General features: G+C 41.2%; 1 protein-coding gene across 1 annotated transcript in view; it reads right to left on the bottom strand.

Moving 5' to 3' along the window:
- Positions 1 to 22,300, bottom strand: part of KIF1A (kinesin family member 1A) — a 483,588-nt gene that overhangs the window by 22,089 nt on the left and 439,199 nt on the right. The window contains 6 exon segments of the mRNA XM_030216849.1: positions 711 to 835; positions 8,468 to 8,485; positions 8,487 to 8,546; positions 14,178 to 14,390; positions 16,916 to 17,061; positions 18,871 to 18,932. Of these exon segments, the coding sequence (XP_030072709.1) occupies positions 711 to 835; positions 8,468 to 8,485; positions 8,487 to 8,546; positions 14,178 to 14,390; positions 16,916 to 17,061; positions 18,871 to 18,932 (624 nt within the window).

Here is a 22,300-nt window from a genome sequence, read left to right as displayed (position 1 = left end):
ATTAAGCCCCATGTGTACATATCTTGTTTGATCCTGGAGTAGATTCAATGTAAAAAAATGCCAACTTAGCTAATGCTAAATTAAATTAGGAATGGGTTTGTATGTCCAAAAAATATCATTAGAGATATCTGGCTAATATTCAAAAGCACTTATCTAGTCAGACACCAACTGCATGAATGCTTTTCAAAAAATATTTAGTCCCAGCTAACAGCTAAATTTTGGCCAGCCAACCTGATATCCATCTAAAACTTAGCCATTTACATTGAAGAAGGAACCTGAGACATTCTAGGGACAGGGCAAAAATGTTTCCAAACGCCAATGATATTCAGCTGCTATTCAGATAAATATATCCATTTTGTGGGACTGCATAAATAGGAGTCTTAGCTTTGAATGCATAAGCTATCCATTTAAATTTAGCATCGTGTATTAGCAGTTCTTTCTAAACAAGGGATGATGAATATTGGGCATAAAGATAAACAGAGAAATTATCCACTTAGCTTTATGCAGTAGCTGTAGTTTTGCATACTGATCTGTGTATCTTCATGGGAGACAGGATGCTATGCTCTATTGCTGAGCAGCAAATCACTCATTACTTGCAGCAACAGTATACTTGCATACAGGATTTTGCCAGTATATCCACAGAAAATAAGTCATTTTTCATTCCTTATATGTGATGTATTAGGGATTTTTTCCCCCATTTTGTCTATTACCTGAGCTCAGTATTAGTATATCTTCCTTCTACCAGTGATGGGCAGGTGGATGAAGGTGTGAGGGTGGTCATACTTAGGGCAGGAAGTGAGGGATCCCTCAGTAGGGTTACTGACATTTCTGATAACTGCAAAATAAGTACAAAATATTTTATTGTTAAGCATTTTCATAAGATCAAACATGCAAGAAGTATGTTTTCAAAATGATAATGGGACATCATAATCAATTGTCTGCCTTAAAAGCCCAGTGCCAGAAGAATGATTGTTTAAGTAATCCTGGAGTTATTAAAGGATTTTAGTTTTAACATCTGCATTAAAACAGACATTAGTTAACACCAGTGAACAATGGACTAGATTCTGTAAATGGCGCCCAAATAGGGTGCGAAAAAAAATGAGCACTGAGCGCTATTGTATAAACAGTACTTCAAGTTGGGCACCAATTATAGAATAGCACTGGGATCCGCATCCAACTTTGGGCATAAGGATTTACACCAACTGAATCCTGGTGTAAATCTTTGCACATAAAATAGGTGTGGATCCCCCAAATTCTATTATACTATGTGAATCGTTCATGAACGTCCCTGACCCGCTGAAACAGAATGGTCCTCCAGACCCTTTCCATTCCTACCCCAAAACACTATAGACCAGCATTGAACCCAATCACCATGCCTTCCAAACACTTTGGGATCCTTTTACTAAGCTGCCAGAAAAAGGCCCTGCGGTAGCCATGTACCAGGGCTCTTTTTACTGCAGCGGGTAAAAAGCTCCCCCCCCCCCAAAAAAAAAAAATGGTCACACAGTAAGATAACCCTTACTGCATGGCCATGTGGCGGGGAGCACTTACCGCCACCCATTGAGGTGATGATAATGGCTCCCATGGTAACCTGGCGGTAACCAGGCAATGTGTGGCGATGCCCGATTACCACCAGGTTAGCACCGTGCTAGACAAAAAATCTCCAGAGTGCTGGAAATTGCGTGCGCTCCAGCCAGAACTACCACCGGCGGCCGCGTTGGGCTGGTGGTAATTCTATTAATGAGCAGTAAGCCCGCATTAGGCTTATCGCCACTTCGTAAAAGACCCCCCATGAGAGGTAATTCTGTACAGGTCACCAAAAGTTAGACACTGAGATGCTGCATGGTAAGCGCAAATTCTGTAATGGCAATTACATGCATAATTGCTGTTATACAATACTAGCATAAGTCTGCAGTTATGTGCCTCACATTAGGCACAAGCATTCTGCCAGCTCAATGGCTGGTATAAATGTTTGTGCCTAACTCTTGCTAGTTAGGCACATCCCTGCTAGTATTCTAGAACCTGTTCGCTTAAGTGCTCCTGATCCTTGGTCCATGTCTCCATTGCAGACGTGCACTCTGGATTTTGTGTGCACAATTTGTAGAATACCAACTAAGGGCATTTGTGTGCATAACTGCAAATTCATGGCAATTAACACCAATTAAAGTCAATTAGCAGCTAATTGTTATATTAATTTACAAGCGTAGCTGACACTATTCTATAACTTGGGAGTGCAACATTGCGCACTAAGCACAAAATTTTGCATAAAGGTTTACAGAATTAGGTGGTGTGAGCCTCTGTGCTCACCTGAAACACTACAGATCTTCTGTTCAAGTTTTGTGATGGTGATGGGAGGAGCCTGTAGTGTTTCAAAGGTGAGGATGTTGATTGGATTCCAGGGAGGCGTGGATGCCCATAGTGTTTTAGGGGACATATTGGACAGAGAGCCTAGAAGCATTTTTTATGAGGGGGGGGGGGGGGGGGGTTCCCTTTCAGTTTGGGTCAGATAGTACAGAATGACCTGTAATGTAGACTATTTATTTATTTACTAAGATTTTGTTTACTGCCTTTTTGAAGAAATTCACCCTAATCCAGACACAGGCAATAATCATTACAGCAGTAACATATTCAAATAATAGTACACATTATTGCATAGCATGTTAGTTACAATGTCAATACATTAAAACAAGAGGAGATGGAACATATAGATAGGAAGACAGAGTAACAGGAGTTTAGATAGATGATAAGGGTGACTAACAATGAAAAATTGCATGTGCAGTTAGAAAAGGTACAAGTAGCCAATGTTAGTTTGACAGTGTTCCCATGGCTACCTTAAAGAGGGAAGGGTCCAGAGCTGCCAAGGGGTCCCGAATATTGAGAGGGAGATTTTAGTACACGCCCCAGCCATGCCCACTCTGACTTGGCTCTACCCACTCTGTCTTGGCTCTGTCCACTCTACCTCATATCATCCTTTTCTTTTGATGTAGGCATAGGAAAAAAAAGATTTTAAATTCTCCCAGGTTTCAACCCAATTCATGTTTAATGTGGGATATAAATGATATAAATAAGTAAATAAATAAATAAATAAATAGATAGAAACTCTGAATGATGAACACCTGATTCTCATAACATGATGTCTGTTTTATAGGCCCTTTACCTTGAGCAAAAAAAATCTCTGCACAAATATATCCCTTTAACCAGCCCCTCCAAATGACACACTGATTACAATTTACTACTAATACTACTTATCATTTCTGTAGCACTACTAGATGTACACAGCACTGTACACTTGAACATGAAGAGACAGTCCCTGCTCGACAATCTAATTAGGACAGACAAATAGGACAAACAAGAGATAAGGGAATATTAAAGTGAGGATGATAAAATAAGGGTTCTGAATAAGTGAATAAGAGTTAGGAGTTAAAAGCAGCATCAAAAAGGTGGGCTTTTAGCTTAGATTTGAAGACGGCCAGAGATGGAGCTTGATGTACCGGCTCAGGAAGTCTATCCAGGCATATGGTGCAGCAAGATAAAGGAACGGAGTCTGGAGTTAGCGGTGGAGGAGAGGTTGGCAGATAGAGAGATTTACCCAGTGAACAGAGTTCCCGGGGAAGAGTGTAGGGAGAGATGAGAGTGGAGAGGTACTGAGGAGCTGCAGAGTGAATGCACTTATAAGTCAATAAGAGGAGTTTGAACGTGTATGCGGAAAACGATAGGGAGCCAGTGAAGTGACTTGAGGAGAGGGCTAATATGAGCATAGCGACACTGGTGGAATATTACTCATTCAGCAGAATTTTGAACAGATTGAAGAGGAAAGAGATGGCTAAGTGGGAGAACCTGTGAGAAGCAAGTTGCAGTAGTCTAAGCGAGAGGTGATAAGAGTGTGGATGAGGGTTCTGTAGTGTGCTCATAAAGGAAAGGGCGAATTTTGGTGATATTATAGAGAAAGAAACGACAGGTTTGAGCAGTCTGCTGAATATGTGCAGAGAGGGAGGAGTTGAAGATGACCCAGGTTACAAGCTGATGAGACAGGGAAGGATGAGAGTGTTATCCACAGAAATAGAGAATGGGGGAAGAGGAGAGGTTGGTTTAGGGGGAAAGATGAAAGCTCAGTCTTGGTCATATTTAGTTTCAGATGGCTCTGAGATATCCAGGCAGCAATGGTCAGACAGGCAGGCTTATACTTTGGCCTGGAGTTTGGCTGAGATTTTTGGGTGTGGAGAGTAGATCTGGGAGTCATCAGCGTAAAGATGAGACTGAAAAACCATGGGATAGATCAGAGTACCAAGGGAGAAGTAGTAGATGGAGAAAGAAGAGGTCCAGGACAGATCCCTGAGGTACACCAACTGACAGTGGATATAAGTAGGAGGATCCACTAGAATTTACACTAAAAGTACGCTGGGAGAGATAAGAGAGAAAACCAGGAAGAACAGAGCCCCTGAAAAAAAAACCTCAGAAAGAGGGCGGTATATCAAGTCCCATTTCCCCTTTCCCCTTTCCTCCCCCTTCCCTCTATACAAATGCTAGAATCCTAAAAAATAAGATGGGAGAGTTAGAGTATATAGCACTAAGTGATGAGTAGATTGAAGGGTCATAAGCGAACGCGAACGCCCTTCTCCATGGGCATCTATGTCCGAAAACGGGTAGTGTGAAGAGGGGGACAGACCGTATTATCGAAAAAGATGGGCGTCCATCTTTCGTTTCGAACATACGGTGTTGGACGACCAAATTCCATGGTTTGTCCTTTCTGAGATGGGCGTTTTTTTTTTTAGCCATAATGGAAACTAAAAACTTCCAGCTCAGAAACGTCCTATCCAAGCCATTTGGTCGGGAGGGACAAAATGTACAACGCTACCATAGCTCTTAGGGGTGAGAGGGGTCAACTACATGTGGTTACAGTGGGGTTTTAGAGGCCTCCCATTTACCCACCACAAGTGTTACAGGGTGGGTGGGGGGGGGGGGGGGATGGCCCCTGGGGTCTGCCTGCCTGAAGTGCACTGCAGTACCCACTCAAAGTGCTCCAGGGACAGGACTTGCTGCTGTATACCTTGTGCACAGCAGTTCAACACACCTGAAGACTAATTTGGCTGAAAACTTCCTTTATTTGAATAAGCACGTTTACTCACAGTTAACTGCAGATCAGAGGTTGTGCCCCCTGGCAACGAGTCTCGCTGGTTCTGAGATTAGCAGTAGGTCCAGAGCTTGGCAGAATGGTGTACAATGCCCTCTTTCAGCAACATTCAAGTAAGAACTAAGTGCTGTAACGTGGCTAACACTACATCATGGACTACCGGAAACAAAACATGGCACACTCTGACCCAGTAAGCAGATGGAAAAGCACCATGGGAGTAGAGCCTACCACTACCAACATCGTGAGCATTTTAACACAATCTACTGTAATCACGGAGCCCAATACCCTACACCACCACACAAATGCATTGCTGATGTGACTCGCAGTGCCCTTAACAGAAAAGGTGTCACACTTACCCTAGACCCACAATCAGAACCAGGTAAAGCTATCAGAGGATAGAACACATTCTGCTGTCATGGGAGGTGGGTACGGCATTTGAGGGTGCATACAGGCTGGGAAAAAAGTTTGTAAAGGTGGGGTTTGTTTTGGTGGAAGGGGGATAGTGACCACTGTGGGAGTCAGGGGAGGTCATCCCCATTCCCTCCGGGGTCATCTGGTCAGTTGGGGCACTTTTTTGGGACTTGGACCTGAAAAAAAAGATGGGTCCAAATAAAAGCGGACCAAAATTCCTCCTGAAAAACGCCCTTCTTGTATTCGATTATCAGCTAAAGAACGCCCATCTCTCCTGGCCGATAACCACGCCCCCGTGATCTTTGTTCGTCTCCGTGACGTACTGCAGTTGAGGACGCCAAAAATCGGGTTTCAATTATACCGATTTGGCGCCCAGGGGAAACGGACGCCCATCTCCCGATTTGGGTCAAAGTATAGGCGTTTTTCTCTTTCGAAAATAGCTGGATAATAGGCATCTCAGAAACTTGGTGGAAAGAGGACAAGTCATTGGGACACTGTGTTAACAGGGTACAAATTGTATCACAATGATAGAAAGGAGCAAATTGAGGGGTGGTTGTGCTATATGTTAAAGAGGGAATTGAGTCAAATAAAATAAAACATTCCACATGAAGCAGATAGCACGTGGAATCATTATGGATAGAAATGCCATGTGTGAGAGGGAAGGAGTATTCTTGTAGAACTTGTACTGCCATCTGTGGGACAGAACGAAACAGACAGATGAAGAAATGTTTACAGAAATTAGGAAAAGTGCAAATTCTGGCAACACTATAATAAGGAGTGATTTCAATTACTGTAATATTGACAGGGATAAATGTTAGATCAGGGAGTGCCAGGATGAGACAATTTCTAGATGTAATAAACGACTGTTCTTGGAGCAACTGGTCCAGGAACTGACAAGAGGGGGAGCCATTTTGGACCTGGTGGCATGTAGGGCATAGTACAAAGGTGGTGGTGTTGGATCCCCTGGGAAACAGTGATCATACATGATCAAGCTTGAGCTACTATCTGGAATGAACCCACAAAAGAAATCTACTGTAGCTGCTTTAATTTTGAAAGGGTGACTATAATAAAATGAGGAAAATGGTTAAAAAGAAGCTAAAAGGATTGGCTGCAGAGTTAGGACATTAAAACGAGTGTAGACGTTATGGGGGGGGGGGGGATAAGTTGCCAATTAAATCTAATTAGTGCCATATTTGCTTGTTAAAAAGCCAATTATTGGCACTAATTGCCCCGTTATTCAATTAAATTGTGTGCACAAATTGGTGCATGCCCAAATTTGCGTGCCCAATTTGTGCCAACTTTTTTTAGAAATAGGGGGATAAAGTAGCAATGATCATAAAACAACTGATAATGGGGGTAGGGTCACGTGATGATGATGTCACATGACTCACCTACAACAGTCCTCTCCTATTGGAAGGAGCCCCAGAATGGCATTGGACAATGAGAGAAGCTGTTGGAGCCCCAGAATGAGGCTTGAAATGCAAAAGGAAATAGAGCTGGAACCGAATAAGCCAACTTCGCTTGAATACCGCACAAAAAAAACTGCACAACACACTGAAAGTAGCCCTAAAACCAGCAAACCACTGGAAAATTGCTCCGCTAACAGCTTTGAAAAACCAGCCCACCTGGGTGGAAAAAAGCTGACTTGGCAACAAGCTCAGAGGAATGCCCTGCTTCTTTGCATTTAGTATCCTGTTAGGAACTGTTAAGAGATAATCCCAGGAGAAGAAAGAAAAGGCATACTTTCAGTAAATAAATCTAATTATAATTTAGATAGCTTTCACCAATACACTCCCGTAATTAAATCATGTGAAAAATAAGGTGACAGCTGTTAGAAGCTGCAGCCTTGTTGAAGCTTGATTCTTTGGCTACCATGAAAGCTAATTTCAACAGCTACTTCACATTTATTGCTCTTTCCCATTGACTTTCATGTATATTGATCAACATAGCACCTGCTGATGATTTTGCTTTGTAGTTTGACATGAGATATTGTCTCCATTAATGTTACTCATTAGATTGCAATTTGGATATACACCCATGTGGTAATTATGGTAAGGAGCAGATCTGTGATTCTTTAATCAGTATGACTGTGAAAGAGGTTTTAGAAAGGGTGGAAAATAATTCTAGAAGCTTGATGAGGAGGAAACAGGCGGCATTTCTCTGTTAAAATCTCATTTACAAAGCAATTGGGAGAGAATATAATGACAGACAATGGTGCTTAGCCACAATAGCATACAGAATATAGAAAACAGGGTCTACATAATAAAGATGACGATTAAAAGCCAGAGTATTTACAATAACTACAATAATACTTTGAAATAGATTTATACATGGTTGAGTATTATTCAAATAATTCAACATCACCAGGAATTTTTAGTCCTAATTTTCCATTTCCCACCAATGTATTGAACAGGCCTTGTGGTGTAATTGTTAAGTCCTTGTCTACTGCACCCCATGACCTGAGTTAAAAGCCATATTGGTATTTCTGTTAGGTAGCTGGGCTTCTGGTCAACATCAGCCATCTATCCGCTTTTGCCAGTAAATGAGTACTCAGGTTTTAACTTGGGGGGGGGAACCACCTTCTAATAGTCTGACAAGAACTGTAACGCAAGTGGCAGCCCTCTATAAGTCATTCACAACTTGTACTTCCATACAGAGGACTACTTTTTCCTTTTACCAATATATTAGGCTGCTTGGTATCAAACGTTTTGGTACAATAAAATATATCATCCATACATTCAGTGTATCAGCTGGCTGAAAATTTAAACAACTCCATAAGCCAAAGGCATAACTGCTATCTGCGGAAATTTGCATTTCATGCCCCCTGAGAAGCTTTTCAGAAGTGAAACTTTATATTTAGATATGGTGTAATGACATTATGTGAAGTTGAAATTTGTAGAATGCCAATTAGATTAATCATCTTACCTTACTCTCACTGGCACTGGACACAGACATGGTTATGACTGTACTCTCGTTTGAAAGTATGTGTGAGTAGACGCAGGCACTGAATAAGAGAAGGGATAGGTTGTAATTTCATCCATTTATTCATGTTCACACTAACAGACAACAACAGCAAAAAGGCATAAAATGAGGGAATGTAGAAAGATTCTCTAGCCAAATCTTACTGACTATGGGGGTAATTCTATAACTGGATGCTTCATTTAGAGGCCCTGAGTACCGAAGTCTATTCTATAATAAAACCGTGCTTAGTTCCATGATAGAATACTAGTATAACCCAGGATTGATGCACTTAGGACGAGATTCTAAAATATGGCGCCTAGAAAATTGGATGCCACTCCTCACCCCACTTAAGCAGTATTCTATAAGCAGTGGTGCAAATGCCTGCACTTAAATTTACATGTGGAGCACCATTATTCTATAATTACACACATAACTCAAAACCACGTCCTGATCTGCCACAAAATGCCCATGACCCTCCCATTTCTGTACCCCCTTTTCAGGCTGCGCCTAAATTTACATTTGTAAGTTCCCAATTAAATCTAAGTAGTGCCAATAATTGCTTGTTAAAAAGCCAATTATTGGCACTAATTGGCTCATTGTTCTATTATTGCACATGCAAATCAGAAATGCACCTAAACTTGTGCACATAATTTTTGGCAACCTTATAGAATCAGGGATTTAACATTTAGGCAGCCGTGCTTACACCAGCCATACAGCTGGCATAAGTGTGGGTACCTAAATGCAGAAAGGATATGTACAGCTGATACTTTAAGCTACCTGTGTAAGTGGGAGCCCTGCTCATGCTCTGTAAATGTGCACGCCTGCCTTGTGAATACATGCTATGCAAATAGTCACATATTTACAGAATACTGCTTACATGGCATACTGGAATGTATGTGCACACAACCAGTGGTGACGACGTGACACTGGTCTTAGTGTAGGCTCTCAAGAAATTACAACCATATCTGTATGGGCAAGACTTTACTGTCCTCACAGATCACAATCTGTTGGTCTGGCTTAAGAGAGTCTCAAGAGAGAATGGGAGCTACTCCGGTGGAGCCTATCCCTGCAATTGTACAGCTTCACCATACAGCACCGGAAAGGCAGTGAACATGGTAACGCTGATGGCCTCTCCAGAAAGGAACAGCCAGAACCATCCTGACACTGGACTATTGAGACCCAATCAGTGTTCTGTAGAGGCCACAGTCTGGGGTCTCTCTCTTGAGGAGGTGTGACAGAACAGTGGGGTTTTTAAGCCTGTAAAACTACCTTAATTAATTAGTGAAGTATATTTCTCAAGTTTGGTCAACAAGTGGTGCATGTTATGTTTTAAGCTGTTATAAAGGACTGACCTTTCCTTCTTTAGTTAACATAGATGCCTGCAGTGATGTAGCCAGCTGTTTTTAAAAACTTATTGTTCTAGGCTCTGATTGGCCCAGGAGCTCATTTCATTTGGACTTTAATGGCTTTTTCCCCAGTCTTAGCTGGGAAGAAGAGAGAGAGAGAGAGAGAGAGAGAGAGAGAGAGAGAGAGAGAACTCTTTGCTGAGGCCCTATGATCAGTTATATTTGATAATCTGTGAGCAGCATATTTCTTGATCACCCCAGGTACTGTTTAGACAGTATACAAATGCTTAGTTAATGTTATAATTGATCCATATTTCAGTTACCTGTTATTGTTTGCTGATTGTACTTTTTCTGTCCACTGTTCAATATTTTAATGAGAATAAACATAATTGTTTGTTGCCCTGCTTGTCTGGACTGATAAAGAATCATGATTGTTTGTGTGTTGGGTCTGTGAGTGCTTTCTGGGAACTGTGGGACCACTGGAAGTGTGGCCTCCAGTAACCTAGAAATCACTGGGGATAATTTGAGAGCGGGAGACTCACCCAGAAGCGGTTGAGACCCAGTCGGTGGGAGGGGGTGCTAGTATAGAGCACAAGTGGCAGGTGCAGGCAGACCTGAGCTGTGCTGGGCATAGACCCTCTAAGTGGCTGTGAGTTAACCCCAGGCAAGTGGCTAGGTGTTTCGTGACAATCTTCCTTTTAGCAGATGCATACTCCTAACTTCTCCATCTCAACCCACGACAGCTGAACTTGATTGGCTACACAGTATCGAAGCACTTCCATCCCTTTTTCCTTCTCTCCTATCCTATCTTCATTGTAGTTCTACCCTTCTCCCATTTTTGTCATGTCCTATCATCATCAAATTTTATGTTATATTTTACTGTTTGTTTAATTTCTACAGTATGTACTTTTAGCATGTAAGCCAACCAGACATCTATTTGATGGGCGAGATAGAAAATTCTTGAAAACTTGACGCTTGAGGGTATAAAGTAACGTAGATGCTACTGCCTACCTTCCTTTGTAGAATACTAGTGTAACTGTGAAAATACATGCCTATAAGTGCTGGCATAAATGTATGTACCCAAGTCCCAAAGATACATGAGTAACTTATAATATATTTAAGCCTACCTGTAAAATATATGTTATGAAGGTTGTGCACATACTTACATAAAGTGATTAGCAAGAATTATGGCATATTTGCATCTGTATATGCAGGAATGTGCTAGTATTCTAATGGAATATGCACATAATCGGCACATTGCTTTAAACTGAATATTGCCAACACTCAAGTATTATTCTTGTAATAACTCAAATAAATTTGTGGATATTTCTATTGTTAAAGAATGTAAACATTTGGGCGTGATTGCTGATTGGAGTGGAGGTGTGGCCTAGTGGGTTAGAGCACCAGTCTTGCAATCCAGAGGTGGCTAGTTCAAATCCCACTGCTGCTTCTTGTGATCTTGGGCAAGTCACTTAATCCTCCATTGCCTCAGGTACAAACTTAGATTGTGAGCCCTCCTGGGACAAAGAAATATCCAGTGTACCTGAATGTAACTCACCTTGAGCTACTACTTAAAAAGGTGTGAGCAAACAATAAAAATTCATCCTTATTTTTGAAAGCTCAGGTAAAATCTTGTAATTAAGAAAACTTTTATCGCCTCAAAGTACTCAGGAGACTAAAAGACCTGGTATCTGACACTAAGCCATGCAGATTACTGCAACGAAATCTATGCGGGGTGTAAAGAACAACTCACAAAAAAACTCCAGACCGCCCAAAACACAGCAGCCAGACTGATATATGGTAAAACACGATTCGAAAGTGCTAAACCCCTTCGAGAAAAGCTGAACTGGCTCCCAATCAAAGAACAGATCATCTTCAAAATCTGCACTTTGGTCCACAAAATTATCTACGGTGTAGTCCCAGGATACATGACAGACCTCATAGATCTACCAACCAGAAACAGAATCGGATCATCACGATCATACCTAAACCTACATTACCCAAATTGCAAAGGACTTAAATACAAAACAACTGAAACAGACTTCCTGAGCCATTACGTCAAGCTCCATCCCTAGCCGCCTTCCTAACTTGTCACCTGCTCGTAACTTTATCTTGTCTTTCTCTCTTCAATAGTCCCTTTCCCTATGTGCCCTGTCTGTCTTCCCTACCGTTATCCCTTATTGTCCTGTCTGTCTGTTCTGATTTAGATTGTAAGCTCTTTTGAGCAGGAACTGTCTTTTCTTCATGTTCAATTGTGAAGCACTGCGTACGACTGGTAGTGCTGTAGAAATGATTTGTAGTAGTAGTAGTAGTAACTTACGCATCCAGCTTCTCCTACATAAGCGCACAACTTTGAAATGAACTCCCAAAAGCTGTGAAAACAATCCATGACCACTTAAACTTCAGGAAATCACCAAAAGCCCACCTCTTCAAAAAGGCCTATCCCACTGATCCAACGTAAATCCCCCACACCCAGCAACACAGCATAACCAATGATTGTACTGGACAATTTACAATCTTCATTCCCTTGACCCTCATGATGCTTGATTCACACCTACCTCATTTGACCACAATGTAACCTTGCATTTGTTATCAACCGAATTGGCAAACGCCTTTACGGTACTATGTAAGCCACATTGAGCCTGCAAATAGGTGGGAAAATGTGGGGTACAAATGTAACAAATAAATAAATAAATAATTTCCATACAATATTACAAGCAATAGTTTCATCTATTGTAGACTATTGTAACTCCCTGTATAGGTCTTCCTAACTATGTCATCCATGCAGTGCAGATTGCACAGAATGCTCGATTGGTGTCAGGTGTGTCAAGATATGACCATATCACACCTGTATTGAAGAATCTTCAGTGGTTATCAATTGAGTGGAAGATTACATTTAAGACCTTATGCCTAATACATAAATCTTTGAATGATGAGGCTCCATTATTGTGGCAACTCCCTTTGATTTTACAGACCAACACATAGTTTACAATCTTCAGACAAACTTTTATTGGACATACCTTCTTTTAAACATATTTGGTTGGATGTCTGTCACTCTATGATATTATATGTTGATGGAGTTCATCTATGGAACACTTCTCCTTTTGTTTTACGGTCTATTCCAGGACTATCACAATTCAAGAAACAATTGAAGACCTATTTAATTGCACAGGCTTTTGCAACATAAGTAGCACTTGCAGCTCGACTCAGCTTGGATTGTGTCTGTATTTTTCAGTGCTCAGAGAACAATAATTTTTATATTTTTAAATGTTTATTTATTGTCTTGTTTATTACATTTGTTTTACTTTTTCTTGTGTATGTTTTACTTTTGTACCCTCCTCCTAGAATGACTGGATAATGTGGGTCATAAATATTTAAATAAATAACATAACTACGAGTTCATATTTTATAGAATTGCTCTGTATATGTGCAGGTGTTTCCAGAGGCACAGAATTGACAGAATATACATGCATATGTGCCTAGTCCTATCAGTACACACACACAAACACACGGTTATACCTGTTTCGGAGCAGGTATAAATATGTGCACCTACTTTACTAGAGTGATTTTACAAAACAGGTACAACATATTTGCCTATGCACCTTTCATATCAAATTGCCTTGTAGATTACCCTCCTGCTTACAACTTCTAAAATCAATTGTACAGTCTGTACCTTATCAACCTCAATTCAACAAATTTTGTATGTGTACATGAATAGCCTCTGTAAACAAATCAAATAACATGTGAAGTTTATAATATGAAAAGAATGGACAATGAGGATGTGTGCATTATACTGGAATGTGCACACTGAAGGCTAGATTCTATATATGGTGCTAGAAAATCAGCGCCAAAAAAGCGCTATTCTATAAGCCATGCTTAAAGTTAGTCACGGTTTATAGAATATTGCTTATGCCTGGAATTGAGCCTAACTGTAGGTGTGGCCATTTGCATCAACTGAAACATGGTACAAATGTATGTACCTATATTAGGAGTGCATTCCTATTATTCTATAACAATGCATGTTAATATTAGGAAAGCCCCCATTATGCCCATGAACCTCCCATTTTCGTGCTCCCTTTTTCAGATCATGCATAAATTTTAGGTGTGGATCCCACACCTAAATTTATGTGCATAAATGCCAATGCAATCTAATTAGTGCCAATAATTGCTTGTTAAAATGCAAATTATTTGTTTCAATTAAATTGTGTGCACAAGTTTTGGTGACTTTTATAGAATTAAGGAGTGAATGCATTCAAATGAAATGACTATAAAACGATAGGTAGTGAAACCAGAATCATCAAAATGGATGCAAACTCTAACTTTGTTACCTTAGCTGCCAGCTCTTTCTGGCGGTCACTGGGACTCTCCTGAGGAGAGATTCTGTCGTCAAGAACACCATCCCCAGAGAGCTGGGAAGAGAAGGAAGATGTACTGTTCGTTTCGGAATCCTCACTGGAACAGGGGGACACAGACTCAACTCCCAGTCTCAGAGTCATCTCTAGCTTCTCCCGTAGGAGAAGATAGTGTCTTGTTTTCTCAACCTATAGAAGGAAAACAGCAAGAACAGGATTATTAGAATTCCACACATGCTCCTCTTATTACAAAAGTATCAGTCATTTCCCAACCGATTTGTCTTTCCTTGAAATAGCAGATCATATCTTGAGATCCATTTTCTTACACCAGCTGCATATTGTAAGGGGGCTTTTTATTCACATGGCAGTTTTTCCCACTCCTTGGGGCTCCAGCTTAGGTGTGAATTAGGAGGCTTAGGGAATGACTGGGATGACTGGAGCCCTGGTATGAGGCTTTCTTTACTATTGTTGTTTCTCTTTGTTATTTTATTTTGTATACCAAGATGTTGATTATGATAATTTAAATTGGGGGGGATGGCAACTTTTGTAAACTGGTTCCAATTGGGGCTGTAGGTAGCAGTATAGTCAAGTACAAGAAGAAAGAGGCTTAGGGAGAGACTGAGCCGTATGATTCCTGTCCTTCTTTCCTTAACAAAATCAGAGCTGTTTACAAGAGTGTGCCATTGAAACCAAATTACATTATCATAATCACAATCTCAGTATACATAATAACATACAATAAAGAGTAACAGCAAATAGTTAAAAAATGATACAGTGACTGGTGCCATTCCTCATGAAGATTATAAGTCTGGAAATGCCTGAAAAAGTATGCCTTCAAGTTCTTTTTAAATGTATAAAATTAGTCTCTGAGGCAAAGAATTTCATAAAGAAGGAACTAGAAAAAGAAGGTAGATTGCCTAGATGAATCTAGTAAAGCCCTAGACAAAGACGGAACTTGTTCTGAAAGCATAGTACATGTCTAGGCATATAAGGGATCAATAATTTGCAGGATAATGTGGGAGTCCTGTATAAGTCCTGTATCTTTGCCATAGTTTTTGTTTTCATCTAAGTTCCCTCCTTTAAGGTGTCTGATTGGAGGGTTTGTTGACAGCGTCTGACGTCAGAGGAAAGTTTAAAACCGCCATGTTTGTTTTTTAAGTTTGCCCTTCATGTGTCCGTCAGCAGCCTGAACGGAGTGTAAGCTGAAGACTAAAGATGTTTGATGTAAAGTATTTTGTTAAATTGAGAGGCTCATACAGTTTTTATCTTTGGCAGAATTCTAGACTGGAGGTTCTGATGCAGCAGTGGCGAAACGGAAGCTAACGTTGACCACGGTCTGAATAAATACGAAGGAGCCACTGAAAAGATTTGAGTCTCAGAAATTAAAGCTAAGTACTGCTTTTTCTAACATCGGAATTAGGTTTATGTATCAGCGATGTTATGAACTTTTTTGACTTTTCAATTTAAATAGCCCCAGGAGGCTTTTTCCTATGATGAAGAAGCCCTAGCCCTTCTATTTGCTTTTTGAAAAGTAAGAAGGTGCTTCTTGAGGTTTTTCCTCCTGTTACACTGATTAACCTGGCTTACTTTAATAAAGTTTCCTAGTTCTTATGTTTATTGGATTTTCCTTAGGAGGAAACTTATTCCATGATTTTTTGAGTAGTCCTGTATAAGAAGCCATATGGGTCAATATTACAACCTTGTGAGCCAGCGTAGTCCCTGTAATAAAGAAGTGACATGATCATAATTTTTTGCCGCCGGAACTACTTTGATCGCTTAGACCACTATAGAGTGTATTTGCATAATATAATCTACTTGTAACTAATACACAAATTAATTATTGAGCAAAGATGGTTTATTTAAACAGCATCAGGTAAATCTAATGGAACGCATTGCGTAGAAACAAGATTTGAAAACTGTGGAAATGTGGGAATCAAAAGACAGTTGTGAATCCATGGTACAATTTTTAAGGTGAATTCAACAGCCAATGTTTGACCCAACAAAGACAGGGGGTGATAGTGAAGACACAACACAGCATAACCAATGATTGTACTGGACAATTTACAATCTTCATTCCCTTGACCCTCATGACGCCTGATTCACACCTACCTCATTTGACCACAATATAACCCTGTATTTGTTATCAACCGAATTGGCAAACGCCTTTAAAGTACTATGTAAGCCACATTAAGCATGCAAATAGTGGAGTTTGTTTAGGGCAGGGTTTGGCTTATGTTAATCATTAACTATACTGAAATGTTTTGTTGTAGGGTTGTTTTTATATTGTGACCCAGGTGTCACCAACTGACCTAGTCAGACCTGTACTGACCATTTAGGGAATTACAAGCCCTGGCATAAACATAGATTAATACATGGCTGAGAATTTCCTGTAAGGAGAAACCAGGTGAGGAGTTAGGTGGGTTCTTAAAGTTATTTTTTGGCAGTGGTTGGGAAGGAAAGGTGTCTTCTGAAATCCTTTTCTGCCATGCTGACAGCTGCAAGAGCGAAATCCAATGTTATTGGGTTTGAGAACTGAACAAGGCCGCCCTCCTCCCTCTGAGACTGGAGTTTGCTTTTTAGTACAAAATACAGACATGTTAAACACATAATGGAATGTTAGCAGTAGGTCATACTTTCAAAGCTAGAAACCTTAGGTGCTTTAGTTGTCTTAAAGCTTTCAGGAAAAATGCAAAGATTTATAGATTATAACCTACTTCTTGCAGGAGACTCAATTTCTCCAGTTCCCACTGGTGATCCAGAATGAGGCTGTCACTACGGGGTCTCCAGCCAGCTAAGTTCTCCTCACCCCGCACATAAGCAACTGATGTATCCAGCACACGCCTGCGTCTCCTCTGCATACCTGAGAGAAGACACAATATCAAAGAGAACAATAGAGTTCTACATTGTCAGAGTTGTCCAGGTTATAAAGACTATATAGTGGCAGTGTTCATTCTGGACACGCTATTTGCAAACACAAAAACGTCCTACACAGTGTAACAAATCATGGTGTTCCTGAAGGTCCTGAACTTTATAATCTAAGCATATTCCATCAACATACACGTGGAGGGGCATAATCGAACGGGTCACCCAAGTTTTCATGAGGGCGTCCTCGCAGGACGGCCCCGCGAAGGGGTGGGGAAACCCGTATTATCGAAACAAGATGGGCATCCATCTTTCGTTTCGATAATACGGTCGGGGACGCCCAAATATCAACATTTAGGTCGACCTTAGAGATGGTCGACCTAAATATTCAGATGGTCGACCTTAGAGATGGTCGTCACTGGTTTTTGGCCATAATGGAAACCGAGGATGCCCATCTCAAAAGCGACCAAATCCAAGCCCTTTGGTCATGGGAGGAGCCAGAATTCGTAGTGCACTGGTCCCCCTGACATGCCAGGACACCAACCGGGCACCCTAGGAGGCACTGCAGTGGACTTCACAAATTGCTCCCAGGTGCATAGCTCCCTTACCTTGGGTGCTGAGCCCCCCAAAACCCACTCCCCACAACTGTACACCACTACCATAGCCCTAAGGGGTGAAGGGGGCCACCTACATGTGGGTACAGTGGGTTTGTGGTGGGTTTTGGAAGGCTCACATTTACTACCACAAGTGTAACAGGTAGGTGGGGGGATGGGCCTGGGTCCGCCTGCCTGAAGTGCAGTGCACCCACTAAAACTGCTCCAGGGACCTGCATACTGCTGTCATGGAGCTGGGTATGTTTGACATTTGAGGCTGGGAAAACATTTTTATAAAGTTTTTTTTTGAGGGTGGGAGGGGGTTGGTGACCACTGGGGGAGTAAGGGGAGGTCATCCCTGATTCCCTCCGGTGGTCATCTGGTTAGTTCGGGCACCTTTTCACGGCTTGGTCGCAAGAAAAAATGGACCAAGAAAGTCAGCCAAGTGCTCGTCATGGACGCCCTTCTTTTTTCCAGTATCAGCCAAAGACGCCCATCTCTTAATCATGCCCCAGCCCCGCCTTCGCTAAGGTGCCAACATGCCCCCATGAACTTTGGTCGTCCCTGCGATGGGAAGCAGTTGAGGATGCCCAAAATCAGCTTTCGATTATGCCGATTTGGGCAACCCTGAGAGAAGGACACCCATCTCCCGATTTGTGTCGGAAGATGGGCGCCCTTCTCTTTCGAAAATAAGCCTGAAAGTGGTCTCTATTAACTTCTGTGCCATCTGCAAATAACATAGCAAAGGCTACATTCTATTGTTTATAAAATGGCCATAATCTATTACCTATTTCAGGGAAGACAGGTTTCAAATCTCACTGCTGTTCCTTGTAATCTTGGGCACGTCACATATCCTTTATTTCCACAGGTACAGGTTTAGAAAGTAAGCCATCCAGGGACAGGAAATGCCTACTGGACCTGAATGTTGCTTTCCATAAACTTCTAAGAAAGGTGTGTATTAATTTCAGTAGCAGTAGATATGCTACTCTTCATAACATAATGTTTCTCAGATCAACACTTTAGAAGAGTGTTAGATGGTGTTTTCTTTAACTACATTTCTGAACTGCTGTCCATGGTGTTAGTGAGAAGGAGTTAAATACTGGGCAAAATTTAATCACATAAGTAGATTTAGCTTTGGAAGAGAACTGGGAGTGTGATTACATTTTAGTCAGATAATGCTGATATTCAGAAAGAACTAATATTATGGTTCCCACCTGGACTGCCAGCATCAGCCACATGGCACAGACTGAGCTCATAAACCCCTGTTACACGATTACTGCAATAAAACAGAAATCAAAGAAACATGTTAGCATTGTGCATTCATTTGTTTTCCAACACATTCAGAGAAAAAAGAAGAATTGTTAACTGTGGATCTCTGGTTACCTAAGATTGGAGCATCCAAGTTTTTCAAAATAGTGGGCCATATGTTCAGAAAACCGTGAGTGTGCAGGACACATGAATAATTTTATAATGAGCCATATGATCAGAAATTCATTTGTGTGTGGGCTACATGACTATTTTAGTCTGTGCAGCTCACATAGTTTTCCTGCAGATGAGGAAGGGCATCTTTCAAAGAGCTGTGCTCCTTGGGGCAATTTTGAAATCCTGCAGGGTGCTAGCAGACCCATGGCACATTGTCCTGCAATCATGTTTTCAAAAGGAAACTTGCTATGGAGGGTTGTTTTGCTGTGAATACTAAAGTAACTGAATATGTTGTACCCAAAGGGCACCAAAGGTTAGCCACTAAGATGTAGTGTGCTGAGATCGAATTCTATAATGGCATCTGGGCACTCAGAGTCCATTATGCTACACGATTCCCAGTCAGCATTTCAGTCTAACCACAGTACAGAAACAGTACTAGTTACTCTAATGACAAAATTCAAACAAATGATCTCAACTGGCAAGAACATACTACTTCTACAATTTGACATGTCTAGCGCCTTTGACATGGTGGATCATGGAATATTACTACATATCCTCGAGTACTTCGGAATTGGAGGCAACGTTCTCAATTGGTTCAAGGGGTTCCTAACCACACGATCATACCAAGTGACATCTAATTCGACTACATCAGCCACATGGATACCTGAATGCGGAGTTCCACAGGGATCCCCCCTCTCACCAACCTTATTCAACTTAATGATGATACCCTTGGCCAAACTACTATCAAACCAAAACCTCAATCCATACATATACGCAGACGACGTAACAATATACATCCCATTTAAACAAGATTTAAAGGAAATTTCCAATGACATCAACCAAAGTCTACATATCATGCATTCATGGACGGATGCATTTCAGCTGAAAATCAATGCAGAAAAAAACCAATGTCTAATACTCACCTCTCCACACAACACGAACAAATTCACCACCATTAACACACCAAAACTGAATCTTACAATTTCGGACACCCTAAAAATTCTTGGAGTTACCACTGATAGACACCTAACACTTGAAAACCACGCGAAAAACACAACCAAGAAGATGTTCCACTCAATGTGGAAATTAAAAAGAGTAAGACCTTTCTTCCCAAGGACTGTCTTCCGTAACCTAGTACAATCAGTGGTACTCAGCCATCTAGACTACTGCAACACACTCTACGCTGTCTGCAAAGAGCAAATAATCAAGAAACTTCAGACAGCCCAGAACACTGCAGCTAGACTCATATTCGGTAAAACAAAATATGAAAGTGCTAAACCCCTACAAGAAAAGCTACACTGGCTCCCACTTAAAGAACACATCACGTTCAAAATATGTACCCTAGTTCACAAAATCATTCATGGAGATGCCCCTGCCTACATGTCAGACCTGATAGACTTACCACCCAGGAACAGTGGCGTAGCCAAGGGTGGGCTCGGGTGGGTCCAGGCCCACCCATTTTGGGCTCAGGCCCACCCAGTAGCAGCACATCTATGATGTGGCTGGCAAGGATTCCCCAAGCCCCACCAGCCGAAAACTCCCAACAACTGTCCCTCCTGTATACCCTGTAAATACCAGATCTTCGCCTGCAGTGAGCAGCGACTGATACATACTGCTCGCACCAGTCCCACAGCCTTCCCTCTGATGTATTCCCGCCTATGTGGAAACAGGAAGTTACATCAGAGGGAAGGCTGTGGGGCCAACATGAGCAGCGTGTATTAGTTGCTGCTCGCTGTTGGTGAAAATCTGCTATTTAAAAGGTATGCAGTGGAGGGGGTGATGTTTGAGAGACCATATGGCATGCAGGTGAGAGAGGGAGAGACCTATATCACTTGTGGAGTACTTCTGCCCACCCATCTTGGGCCCAGGCCCACCCAAAATTGGGTGTCTGGCTACGCCCCTGCCCAGGAATGCTAAAACATCATCCCGCACGTTCCTCAACATTCACTTCCCTAACTGTAAAGGTCTAAAATACAAACTAACGCATGCGTCAACCTTTTCCTACTTGAGTACACAATTCTGGAACGCGCTGCCGCACAACTTAAAAACGATCTATGAACTAACCAACTTCTGAAAACTACTGAAGACCCATCTCTTTAACAAGGCATACCACAAAGATCAACAAATATGAACTCCCCCACATATATCCAGTATTGTCTTATAATATTTGCTTGTTATACTAACATCATGCTTTTTCATTATCATGTTACCCAAGATCCTTCCATAATACTAAATGTCTATTTTATTATATATTTCCACTATTCATGATATATTGTAAGCCACATTGAGCCTGCAAAGAGGTGGGAAATTGTGGGATACAAATGCAATAAATAAAAATAATAAAAAATAATAAATTATAGAATAGTGTAAGTTGGCATGCCCACTTACACCATGTCAATAGCAGGCATAAATGCACATGCCTACATGTGGCACATTAAGTGTAACCTACAGTATTCTATAAGTTATGTGCTTAGTTTTTGGACACCCCCATGTCTTGTCTATGAATACGCCATAAAAGTCGCTAAAAATTGCATGAATGCCCAATTTGTGCATACAATTTAATAGAATAATGAGCTAAATAATGTCAATAATTGGCTTTTAACAAGCAATTATTGGCACTAATTAGATTTAATTGCAGTATATGTGTGTAAATTTAGGTGCTGGATCCATGTCTAAATTTTATGAGTTTAAAAAGGGGGCATTCTTAAAATTAACACGCATAGTTATAGAATAAGAGGGAGGGGGGGAAGTGCCTAATTTAGGCATGCACATTTGCACTACGTTTCAGTTGGTGCAACTGGCCGTGCCTAAGATTCTCAGGCATAAGCCTAATTTTAAGCATGGCTTATAGCATAGCACTTTTTTCAGCACCATATATAGAATTCACCCCTAAGTGAGTTGAGTGCTACAGTTACAGAATGCAGGAGGTGGTGGAGATGAAAACGGTAATGGAATTCAAACATGAGTGGGATAAACACAAAGGAATCCTGTTTAGAAGGAATGGATCCACGGAATCTTAGCAGAGATTGGGTAGCAACACCAGTGCTGGGCAGACTTCTACGGTCTGTGCCCTGATCATAACTAAATAGATATGGATGGGCTGAAGTGTAAATTCTAAGGGGCTTCGACGTTAGATTCAGAACTTTTAGTACAAGAACAGTGCTGGGCAGACTTCTACGGTCTGTACCTTCAGAATGACAAGGACAAATCAAACTCAGGTAT

Source organism: Microcaecilia unicolor, chromosome 10 (assembly GCF_901765095.1).
Source record: "Microcaecilia unicolor chromosome 10, aMicUni1.1, whole genome shotgun sequence".
Classification (NCBI taxonomy): Eukaryota; Metazoa; Chordata; class Amphibia; order Gymnophiona; family Siphonopidae; genus Microcaecilia; species Microcaecilia unicolor.
This window is presented reverse-complemented; position numbering and strand designations above follow the sequence as displayed.